General features: G+C 35.0%; 1 protein-coding gene and 1 long non-coding RNA gene across 2 annotated transcripts; one reads left to right on the top strand and one right to left on the bottom strand.

The window, feature by feature from the left end:
- The first annotated feature begins 3,656 nt into the window (after positions 1-3,656).
- LOC113738249 (uncharacterized) lies at positions 3,657-9,965 on the top strand. The gene is made up of 9 exons (XM_072084333.1): positions 3,657-4,498; positions 5,190-5,284; positions 5,873-5,937; positions 6,358-6,401; positions 6,962-7,039; positions 7,387-7,540; positions 8,128-8,304; positions 9,312-9,374; positions 9,493-9,965. The coding sequence occupies exons 1-9, from the start codon at positions 4,119-4,121 to the stop codon at positions 9,598-9,600; spliced, it is 1,164 nt and encodes a 387-aa protein (XP_071940434.1). The 5' UTR covers positions 3,657-4,118; the 3' UTR covers positions 9,601-9,965.
- Positions 9,966-11,252: 1,287 nt separating this feature from the next.
- On the bottom strand, positions 11,253-12,204 carry LOC113736395 (uncharacterized). The gene is made up of 2 exons (XR_011842178.1): positions 11,901-12,204; positions 11,253-11,578 (listed from the first exon to the last, which is right to left on the bottom strand). It is a non-coding gene; the product is annotated as an uncharacterized lncRNA (long non-coding RNA).

Raw genomic sequence — 12,204 nt, 5'->3', positions numbered from 1 at the left:
AAATACTCTTTCACTTTTCTCTTCTTTTTTTTTTTTTCGTTTTGTGGGAAGAACATGGAATATATGCAATTGGCACCCAAATTGTTGTACATAATGGGCTCCTAGCTGTAATATTCTATTAGTGAACTTTTAGGGCGTTGGCTTGTTACTTGAGTCTAAGATTTTGATAAAACATAAGTCAGTATTTTTAATAAATTAGTTGAAAATCGTTCAGCATGATACGATACGATTTGCATGATGAACAAAGCTACACTGATGACAGACAATACGTAAATATAAATATATCAAGGATATATTTGATTTGAAAAATTATTAAATTTAACAAGATTACGAGATAAGAATGCATATTATACACGATCAAGATAAGAAATTCACTGATTGGACTGGACTTGCTTGGAAATAACATAAATTTGACACAAATTAGGATAGAAAGAAAGTAAGGAGTGAACCATCTGCTGGCGAGCTGAAAGATTCTAATAAACTTCTTCGTGCGCATCAAATTTGACGGAATATATACGGATCCGTCGTTTTCTCTTAAGCACTGGAACAAGTTGTTTTGTTTTGTTTTGATGTAAAAAATGATTAAACTAGCTGTCAATGAATGGTATATTACGTAATACGTCGTACTTAACCGGAAAACTACGCAATCAAAGCGGTCGAAAGTTTTATTATGCGACTTTCAAAACATGTTGCTCTAATGGACGGACGAGTCTAATAATTTAATCAATTCCGAAAAAGAAATTCCACAAAACAATCTCAAAAGCTTTCTTTTGAATAAATAAGATGAATTGCTGCATTGTCGCATTGAAGATTGAACTCGTACTAAAAGATGGAAATCTCAAGGCAATCTTTTGATTTTGGTGTTTGTCAAGAAAGATGGATACAAGTTGTTGATTGGCACTGCTAATAGTAGTGGTACTTTATGTTAAATTATTGGTACTTGTTCTGTCCTAACACAATTGAGCATTCGATAATTCTGGAGTCTTCTTAAGCTCTCCCAAATCAAAGCCTTGGTTTCTGGTAGTATTTGATTAGGAAATTGAGTCTGCAAACGACGTAGTACTTATTATTATTAGTAACTTTAATTTTGCAACTTTTTTCTTCCTTGTATAGTTTGGGTTTGGTAGGAATTTGGACTTGGTTTCTGGTGAAAATCAGTCCAAATTTGATGTTTATCTGGCTGAATGGATATAACTCCTACTAGAAATTAAAATGTTAAAAAGACTTTTCTTCGCAGTCTAAGTTAATGTAATTATTTTTTGAGAACATTAAATAGATTATTTTAACACCAATCAAAAAATGAAATTGTTATGCAATTATTATTGTTCCTATGAGAATTTTACTAATCATTTGCGAGGTAATTATCTTTTGCGAACAATAATAATGTTAACAAGATAGTAATTTTGTCAAACACTTTTAGAATTATCGACTAAAATTGATAACGCCCCGGAAACAAAATATGAACAAGTTTGGTCAAAATATTTTAGTCCGTTTTGATCAGGACCACCTTATTAATATCTTCAGAATTTGAGCTCCAATATATAAAGGTACAAGTTTTTTTAAACCTACCCCGTCCACCACATTATACTTTTTTGTACTCTCTGTCTATGAAATTACCATTCAGGGTTTTTATAATTGCTTTGTTTGGATATCAAATTTTTTCAAATAATATTTTACTTGCATCATAAACATCTTTTTCAATCCAATTTTTTATCTCACATACATCACATCACAAAAAGTGTTACAGTAATTATTTTAAATAATACTCTATCCAAACAGCTTGAATACAACATATTAAAGAAATTGAGTTATCAATATGACAGTAGACCAATAACAACGAAGGTGAAAACAAGAAAAACAAAAGGGAAAAAAAATAAAGAAAAACGTCAATAAAACTCTGGACGGCCCTTACATAAATTGGCCGTGCACGACGAACACGGGCATTAACTTTTGCTTGTCCCGTCCTGGGCCTCAAAATTCAAAGGTTAGAATTAATAACGATCGGACGAATTGGGTCCGAATTTATGGCAGAAAATTAAAACCAGTACTGGTAGAAGCAGCCATTTATTAACAGCAGGAACCATTATCAAGTGTGGTTCGGGCGATAGGACGCAGACGTATGGTCACCATTGAGCTCCAAATTGTCCACTAGCAACTGTACAACCTGAGGCTGAGGGCCATTCGCACAAAAGTCAAGAGGCCTAGCTTAGCATAATAATTAATGTTAGGGAAATTCTACGACTAAATACTCTTTTTAAGTACACGAGTCTTGGCTAACTCGAGACCATGGCAAAAAGACAGATGCACATGATATTTGATCCATAGTTAGGGTAATTTAAGCAAACTCTTCTGCAATTATTAAGAATTGCCTTGTTGTTTAAGAAAGTAAACAATTACTAATATTTCTATCACATGTTAAGTAGTACAACGCTTTCATGGGCCTATTTTTTTTCTTCCTCAAAACAAAAAGAGGTGGTGCGTGGAGGATGGAGATTTGGTTATTTGACGTATAAGTTACAATGTCAAAATTACTATTTTGTTGATATAAAAAATGGGTTGATTGATTGACAACGAAACTTAGATTCATCGGTAAGGCGTCTCGCTTGTATCCACAGGTCACATATTCAAATCATTATTGATCCCTGTAATAAAATAAAATTGGGTATGTTTACAAAGTCCAAAAGAATTAGAAGTGTTTGCTTATCAAATGGTTACAACACATATTGAAGTTACTTAGGGAGAATGATATACATCCGACAACAGCCCATTATCGGTTCTTGTGGAATTAATTTTGTCCCGCCCTCTAATTCCTATGTAGTATACGATTGTCTTGTTGAAGATTGCCACATATATAGTATTGAAATCTGAAAAGGTATGTTTCGTGATAGTCTTGAATTGTTACAGGGTCTTGTTCTCTGCCCCTAACAAAACGGCTCGCCGGATTTTGCTCATGGATAATTCGTAACGAATCTTTTATCTCATTTTTTGTGCTATACTCTATTCTATTCTTTATTATCTTACTATTTCTTATTTCTTCTTTATAAGCATCATATCTTAATTCATTTTTGTTTCCGTAAGTAATCAATCACCCGCAAATCAAGCCTAACGAATGCATACTCCAGTACCTGTACAAGTGAATTGATGACCCGTGCACCACTTACTTATCGGGATGAAACGACATACACAAAAATCAAATTTCAACCAAACACGAGCAAACTAGTCATCCTGTCGGCTTGGTACCAGTTCCTAAAAAGCCAAAAAAAAAAAAAGGAACTGTGCCAATGCCACAATATCAAAATTGAAAAAGAGTATTATATAACGAAATTTTAGCACTATTATCTACCAAAGATAGATAGATTCTTACATTTGAGGTTGTCTGAGGAAGCGGTAATAAAAAGGTCCAGCAGAAAAGTTGCCAAGCAGTGCAGCCACAATCACCCTCCCCGTCGGCCACAGGATCCCTCTTAACAATGAAAATTTAAATGAAGTAGTGAGTTATTAAAGACCTTCCGTTTGTATTGCAATGTCTGTACTGATCGGTTAATATTGCGTAAGATGCTCAAATTCGAACGTTAATTTGCAATCCAGAAAGCTGACTTCCTATGCTTAAAAAAAAAAAAGAAAAAGAAAGCTGACTTCGTTAGAGTAAGAGATCCAATCTTTTTTTTTTAAAGAGGATAAAATTTTCAGGCCTTAGTCTTCTTCTTTTTACTTGTTTTGGGCATCAATTCTTGGGCCTTAGTCTTGGTCTTACAAAATAAAATCCAAAATGCTTTAGGCGTTTAATTTTCGCTCCAACCCCCTCAATCCACACGATCGTGACACCTTAATATCTAATACTAATATGGTTAGGGGGAAAAAGGAGAGCTCCAATTTTTTTTTCTTTTTTTTTTTTAAAAAAAAAGAAAGAAAGAAAGAAAAAAAAAAGCCTGTCACATGAATCACTCAATCTGAAAAGGTACAACAACCATCTATTTATTATTTTTTTTCCTTTTTTTGGGCAATAAACATCAATATTATAAATCTTTCTAAATTAATTGAAGTTTACAAGACAAATTAATTGTATAATTGAAACTTAAGAACCGAAATTATATTGAGAATCTATTTTATGAGGAACAATGGTCAATGCCACTGGGACGACATCCCTTCCATTCAGTGACCTTTATGCCCGCAGCATATTCCAACCCCCACCAAAGCGGCACCTGAAAATACCAGCTGCGTGGTTCAAACGCCGTCGTTTATCAGATGCGAATAAGTTGCGGGCCCCACCCGTTGAACGACCACTATTTAAATTGTTGCATTTGCGCAGCTTATTTTTAGCTAATCGTTTCCTCCAAACTCAACGGACAATGGAGAATTGCAGCGGAGACATTTCCGGCGATCGGCTGACGGTGATGGTGACGAACGACGACGGTATTGATGCACCTGGATTGAGAGCTCTCGTTCGCGTCCTTGTCTCCACTAATCGCTTCCACGTCCTCGTCTGCGCTCCCGATTCGTATGTTTCTTTCTATTTCTTTTCGAGTTATGATCATGAATGTTTGAGCTGATTTTTACATGGATTTGAGCTCAATATCGTAACTTCAGTTTTTGACGCTTTTTTTCTTAGTGAGTTTATCTCCAATTCCAGTATTAATTGGTGAAGATTTCTCTACTTAGTGTACTGCAATTCTTTTGGGAAGTTAACAGGCTTCTTACTGTTCTGTTAATAAGTCGTTTTAGGATTAGACTAGCAAAAAACAGCTGCTTTGACTGGTTGATAGGCGGCATAATTTTTCACGGTTACTTAAATATATGAGAAGGGTCAGACTTATCTGTTTGTGGAGACAATATGCTTAAGTTCTGGACGCGTTTATTTTATTATTCGAATTTGGAGTTGCAGTAGTGCTTAGACTATAACTAATGAAGGAAAAGAAGAAAGTTAAAAAAAAAAAAAGAATGGTACTCTGTTTAAAATGTGGGAGCCTAATCTGACTAATTTGAGCAATGTTAGTGGTAAAATTTACTATTGCTGAGCAGAGCTTAATTTTTGGGAAGCGGCTGCAATCAAACATACTATTCAGGAATATATCAGGTTGAAATCTGAGGTGGATTATGTAGTCAACTTGTTGACATTTTCATAAGGATAAAGAGAGCTTTTGAATTAAATCTGATAATCTATGTCTTAAACTTACTTTCTGCTGTTTCAGTGAGAAGTCAGCTGTGAGTCATAGCGTTACTTGGCGGAACCCTGTTTCAGCGAAGCAAGTGGAAATTAGTGGAGCTACAGCTTTTGCTGTTTCTGGTTTGTTGCAAGTCCAATTAAATATCTAAACTACACTATGCCTATTGTTCGGGTTGTAGTTGACACTATTATATGTGTTTTTAACGCATTTTTCTAAGTTAATCACCCGAAATAATGTAAAAAATGCTAATTAAGTTGCTCAACTTTTTATGTCTAGTGGACTTAAATGAGAATCTCATGGTTTAGCATTGCTATTAAAAAGGACTGTAGGTTCTCGTATTCTTTAAGCTGAATCATTATTTTTTACATGAAGACTAAAGTTCCTCTTGATTCATGACAAATGCAGAGGAATTATAACTTTATGATGTCGCTATCTTGAGTTTCTGAATGTTACTTGGGTATGTATTTCACTGAAATGCTGTGGTTTATAAGATGTTAGGGATACATAAAAAACTTAACTAGCAATGAGGGTATTGCTTTGACTTCAGTTTGGCAGTTGTCTTCTTGATTCATATAAAGCAAAATTTGGAATTTACTTCGCCATAGGTGGAATTGATGCTGCCATTTCCACCTGATACCCCTGATTTGGTGTTACCTATTGGCATGATTTGCAGTCTAATATATCATCACCATTCCTTTGTTTTGCAGGAACTCCAGCAGACTGCACTTCCTTAGGAATCTCTCAAGTTCTCTTCCCTTCAATACCTGATCTTGTAAGTATACTAGCTTCCACTGCAAATTCGTGTCTATATTTTTTTGTCTGGCTCTTGTACCTTCTATTATCATCCAATTTTATGATGCTTGATTTACCCATTCTTTCTTTATTCTTCTTTCGGATGGATTGTTCCCATTCTAATTCATTCTTAGGACATCAACTGCATGGTTTCAGTGTTGTACTTGCTTGAACGCTGTAATGATTTATTCCTGTTGATATAAAGGTTGGCCAACATAGAAGTTGCTTTGAGCTAACTCAATTGTTATCTTGCTTGAAAACTTCCATCAAGCTGCTACATGCACTTGTGTAGTTGTCCGTGACATGCTCTGTCTTTGTAGCTTTGCTTTAGAAGTTTTGCTAAGATTTTCTATGTCAGATACTTGTGTATGGTCTCATTAGCCTTCAACATTTTTTGCAGGTTATCAGTGGCATAAATATGGGTAGCAACTGCGGTTACCATGTGTTCGTACAACAATCTTCTCTTGTCTTTTGGATAATGTTGAATATGAATCCTGTCAACTGGAACTATGAGATTTATATTTTCAGGATATTTCTGGTTGCCATTCTCCAATCTAACCTGTCTTTGCACTGTATTTTATGGGCAAATGACTACTCGAAAATACTTTGGTGACTTTATTAGAGTACTTGACTTATTTTCCTGGCCAAAAACAAACTTAAGCTCCAATGATAGTAAATGCTTCCCTTCAGTAAGTTAAACCAATATGTGAAACAGAAACCAAGTATGGTAAATGTAATGGCAACTTTTGTTCCTGTTAAACTTTGATTACAATATGATGTTATAAGCTTTTCAGTGTGTTTGCGTTATATTGAATTAAAACACTACAAACATTGGGGTCTCATACTTTTAAACACCACCTTAAAATAGCTGATTCTCTCATTTTAGATAATACTCTAATGGCCATTTATGTGTTTGCTAGCCATTTTTTTCTCCATAATAAATACCAGGGCTCTTTGTCCTTAAATGTGTTTTCTACCTGATAAATTTCTTGTTGGACATGCAGGGTTTACTCAGGCACAGTAGGGGGTGCTCGAGAGGCTTTCTTCAATGGTGTACCATCCGTCTCCTTGTCCTATGATTGGTACGTAGGCACATGCACTTTTTCACCTTTCTGCTTTGATCAGGCATCATAGGACACTTTCCTTGAACTCATTTTCAGAAACAAATAGGAGCAATGACTTGTGAATATGACATCCCAAAATTTTCTACTTCAGAAAATATATGGTGGTTTGTAATTGCCCTTATATTCTTCAATCTATGCGATAGTCTCTAGGTTAGATTGCTTAGAGCTTGCCAAATCTAGACAGAACATATGTCAGCCGCTTCTTGATGTATTTGAAAGTTTTTACTTCTATTTACTTTAGTCATTTTGTTTTCTTTAGAAGGATAGTAAATTGATTCAACACATCATCACTTATTTGAGTGCAGGGTTGGTGGAAAGAGCAATGTTAATGACTTCACTTTGGCTGCTGAGGCTTGCTTGCCAATTATTAGTGCTGTAGCAGTTGAGATCAAGAATCATAATTACCCTCAGAATTGTTTTCTGAACATAGATGTGCCAACAGATGTTGTTAATAACAAGGTACGCATGATACCAGCTCCAAAACTTGGTTGATATTGACCAAAGAGTGTTTTTTTTTTTTCGATCTGCATTGCTGTAAATGGTTTAGATATACAAAATAAATAAATAAAATATCATGAACATTTCTGCTGCAGTCAATAGATTTCATATCTGCTACTTACCTCATCAAGGAATTTCACTGTTTATGCCTATCATGCCACATGGCCTTGCAGCTTATCTGCTCTGGTTTAGACTTATCAATGAGAAAATGTGTTATGTATGTATTTTATGCTGAACATACTTCTCCACTCATTTACCTATAAAAGTTTACTGTTTTCGGTTCTATTTATGCAATTATTGACAATTGATTGATAATTTATTTTGCAAATAAGTTAACAAATATAATCAACAGTGATTCTTCATTTATCTATTAAAGTAGAGAATGAAATGATATATGTGAGGGCATGAACTTTGCATTCTAGTATCAGTAACTGCCCATCCTTCCCTTGCCAATTTCTCCTCTTGAGCTTATATTTTGCACAAATGACGTAAGAGCTGTGTCATGTTCTGTACAGGATGACTTATTGGTTGTTTGGTTCCTTTAATAGGGATATCGTCTGACTAGGCAGGGCAAGAGCATTGTCAAAATGGGCTGGAGGCAAGTAACATCTGATGCTGAAGGGGGGAAAATGTTATCTACAATGACAATGGATGTTTCAGGTGCAGAAGCAGGAGGGGCAGATTTTTCCAGCAGACAACAAGAGCAGCTTCTTTTCAGGAGAGAAGTATGATCTTTTTCTCTTCTTGCTGCTCTTCTAACTCGCAAAGCTTGCTTTTTTTTTTTTTTTTTTTTATGGTGTTGGTTGTAGTTTTCTCCAAGTGGATAGATCTGTTTACATGCTTGTTGGTTACTTTCTAAGACCTTTAGATCAGTTTGGTAATAGCTAAGGTGACCTTTCTTTAGGATTAGGTTTCAAACCTTTCTTTCCTTTTTCTGGTTCTTTTGTTGGTCCTTTTTTTCCCCTCTTTGACTTGTTTTGTTGATAGTCATCAAATAAATTGGATGCTACTGGAGGCAAAATGTGGAAAACGTTAAAGAGTTGGTGCCGGAGACGCAAGTGAAATTGCTTCATCTTGTAGCAGTCATGTGCTTGAGTAAATACATAAAAGTGACAACAGCTAATCATGTTGGGTGCAGACCAAATATTGATAACCTATTTATTTAGTTTTCTTACACAGATTACAAATTGGGAGTGGTAAAGTTTAAACTTCTCTTTATCTCCAGGAGAAAAAAAAAATATAGGTGTTTTAATAATTTTGCAAACAAGGGTATATTGAGCTCAACTGTGTGATATGATTTCTACTAGGGACTTCTCCTTTGCTTCTAGTATGAAAAGGAATTTGGTTGGAGTATAGTATCTTCTTGAACTGGACTTAATTTCTAGGATGGAGTACAGTTTTAACTCTGCATTGGATTGATGGAATTCAAATTATATATATGAAGAGCTAGTGAAAAAATGCCGTTACAAACAGTGTTAATGAAATTTTCTAGGAATCAATTGTTGAACTGAAAGAAAGACACAGCTGCAATAATTTTGTGTGTATGCACCCAAGCATACATCCAAACTCTCTTCTGTTCGGGGTGAAGAATGAAGTCAGTCTGTTGAAACCTTAAAGATTTAAAACCTAGTTGTCAAAAGTTGTCAGCTTGAAATTTGTTCTCATTTGTTGCAGCTTTATCTGTTTGTTGTAGTGAGCTTTTAACACCATACTTCACTGTTCCAATTTTTAGGTCAGAGGAGGTCAAATTGAGAATGATGAGGATACTGACTACTGCACCCTTCAAGGAGGATATGTACGTAATTGGTGTTCTTAGTTCTTCTTTTCGCTTTTCGTGAATTTTAAGTTTTATTTGGTTCATATGACACAAATAGGAAATTTTGTTGATACGCGTCTGCTCCCTTTGCTTCCAGATAACCGTCACTCCTCTTGGTGCCTTGTCTCCTCCAGAGATCGATGGCTATTCATACTTCAAAGAGTGGCTGCCCATTGTATCTGAGCGCTATTCCTCTGCATTATAGATTTATAGTTGATGTTGCGAGTTCCTCCTTTTCCCCCAGAATCCATTTTTTCTGTCACATACTCCAGGACATGATGAAGCTAGTGGATTTGTGGCTCCAAATTGAACCAATTCAATTTACCAAAGCTGGGCAGAATTCCAAGAAGGTTGGTCTGTATGAGAAATAAACAGTAGAAGTTACAAACATTTCGCCAGTTATTGCCTACAGAACCACCTAGCCCGTGGACAAAAACTCAGCGACAATGAGCACCAAGAGTGAGCTGTTTGTATCATGATAGATCAATTAACTGTTTCTATGGAATCCCCATTTGATCAGCAAGCATACGATTTTAAAATCTACAGACTCCAATCCGAGTATTATTGCAACTACTTGTAGATTCATAGTAGTCTTAAGCTCATATTAGACCCGCGTAACATACATTCATGTGCATAATTCAACATAATTTATGTATGATTCATGCTTTTCAAACAATCCTTAAATATACCTTATAAAATTTTCCTTAATTATACGTTATGAATAGTAATTTACTTTGTGACAAAGCTCGAAATTTGTTTTTCCCATTTAGAATGTATTTAAGTTTTCTCCACATGTACTCATATTTTTACTTTCGTCACATCTACATGTGTCCATATTATGAATGCACGACTTAACGTGTATTTTTCAACCGGACTTTTAGTCATGCTTTCAAGATAAAAGTTCATACATTATATGTATGTATTATATATATATATATATTTGATGGATGGTGTAGTCATCCTTTATTTAAAAATCTACTAGTAACAAAATGCTAGTCAGATAATTGGAATCTTGTAATTTATGTCTATATTTCATAAAATCAAGAGTATTTTTGAGAACTGGGGTTCAAAAATACATGCCATTCCTTTTAATATTTGGTTCCAAAATTTTGCCAAGATTAAATTCAGCTATATGTCGGCGATACTTTGATGCTTCGTTGACTGTTCTAATTGCTACAGCTCCTGTAATATCAATTAATTTTCATGTTTATGGCCTTCACTTTAGTCGTTAATTTCCCTCTAGATACTCATCAGTAGTTGCTTAATAATGAATATCCTTGCTGCCCTTGCTTTCCTTTTTTTTTTTAAAAAAAAAAAAAGCCGTGACCAAAACTGGATTTTTATATTTTTTTTTATTTATAATAAATCGACCTTTAACTAGTTTGCTTTAATAGCCAAAAGTTTTCAATTGTTCTCCTTTGCTCCTGAAAAGAAAAAGTTAAGCAGGAAGAAGGTGATCGTTCATTTTCTACAATATCTATAATTTACCTTTCTTTTCTTTAAATGGTTTTCAACATGTTCCTAAGCAACGTTTGAAAAGCTAAAGCAGTGACATAATTAATATGTATGGATTATTTTGTGAAAAATTGAAAATTTCTTGTCGGTCGTCGGTCCAATCAGTAGCTCTAAATTATTGCAAGACTTCGTAAAGTACAGCAAATTGCTAGTTCAACTGCCAAGAATAGACGTGGGAACAAAAAGCTGAAAAAAAAAAGAGCCAAAACAAAGAAAAACAAATATGGAGATATTGCACCTTACAGACCAGTGTTCTCGTCATGCAAAATATTAGGGAGAAGCCTCCTCATTTTTCTTTTTCTTTTTTCAGATGCAATCATCATTATACTGTCAATTCTCAGATTCTTGGAAGAAGATTTCAGAATAACTCAAAGATAAATACTACATTCATAATTTAAGAGGGACATTCTCTGAGGAACTCTCTCTGTTGATGCCGGAAATCAAAATGGGAAAAGAAAAAAGATACCCAAAAAAAGAAGACAGAAAACCTTTAATTAATTAAAATATTTACATGAGATTAAAGTCTCCAAATTTGTGCTATGTGTCGCCGCTGCATTTTGGTGGAGGCAAAGCAGGCGGATGAGACTCCACTAGTATGGACCACAGTACATGCACGTCTTCATATTGGCACGACTTTACATCTTCATACAAGATGTATATCCCCCTACCTGTGATACCAATTCAAAAAAAAAAAAAAGAAGATAAACTGCAGTTAGAAACTCAAGTTTAAATTCGATGATAAGACCAGCTAATCACACGCAAAATTGAAAGAAATCCGCTCCTTTATCCCATTATTAATATCATGTTATAATTTTGAAAAGAAGAGAGTTGCTGTTTATGTTAAAGCATGGTTTGAAGGCAAGGAAGGAATGCATGAAACACATTTGCAGTCTAACATTTCTTAAGAGATAATGCAGTAGAAATGAGAATGTGAGATGAAGAGTTGCTAAGAAAATGAGCAATGGAGAGATTATAGCTAGGAGTGAATACTCTTTCTGTGAGCTGAGTGGATACGAAACCACAGTTTCTTCAATGGAGAGAAGAGTGATTGAAGCCACCCCATTTGGAGAAGAGGGTGGTGTGGCTCATGGTAGGTGGAGGAGAAGGGAAATAAGAGACTCGGTAAGAGAGAGAAATGGCTAGTTTGCTTAGACAAGGGTGAAGTTTAGGTCACTATTTTTTTAGAACATTAACATTCCCTTCTAGACCAATTATGCACATCACATTTTTTTCTTGGTGCAATGTCCCTCTCGCACCTTTTTCTCTTCTAGCAGAAGAAGCTACGCTCAACAAA

The sequence above is a fragment of the Coffea arabica genome, chromosome 3e (assembly GCF_036785885.1).
Source record: "Coffea arabica cultivar ET-39 chromosome 3e, Coffea Arabica ET-39 HiFi, whole genome shotgun sequence".
Lineage (NCBI taxonomy): Eukaryota > Viridiplantae > Streptophyta > Magnoliopsida > Gentianales > Rubiaceae > Coffea > Coffea arabica.
This window is presented reverse-complemented; position numbering and strand designations above follow the sequence as displayed.

Bases quoted from the DNA above. Each gene is read 5' to 3' on its own strand.
- LOC113738249 (XM_072084333.1), top strand. From the start codon at position 4,119: ATGGTCAATGCCACTGGGACGACATCCCTTCCATTCAGTGACCTTTAT. The intron at 5,285-5,872 runs GTTTGTTGCAAG...TTTGTTTTGCAG, and splicing joins TACAGCTTTTGCTGTTTCTG to GAACTCCAGCAGACTGCACT. The intron at 5,938-6,357 runs GTAAGTATACTA...CATTTTTTGCAG, and splicing joins TCCCTTCAATACCTGATCTT to GTTATCAGTGGCATAAATAT.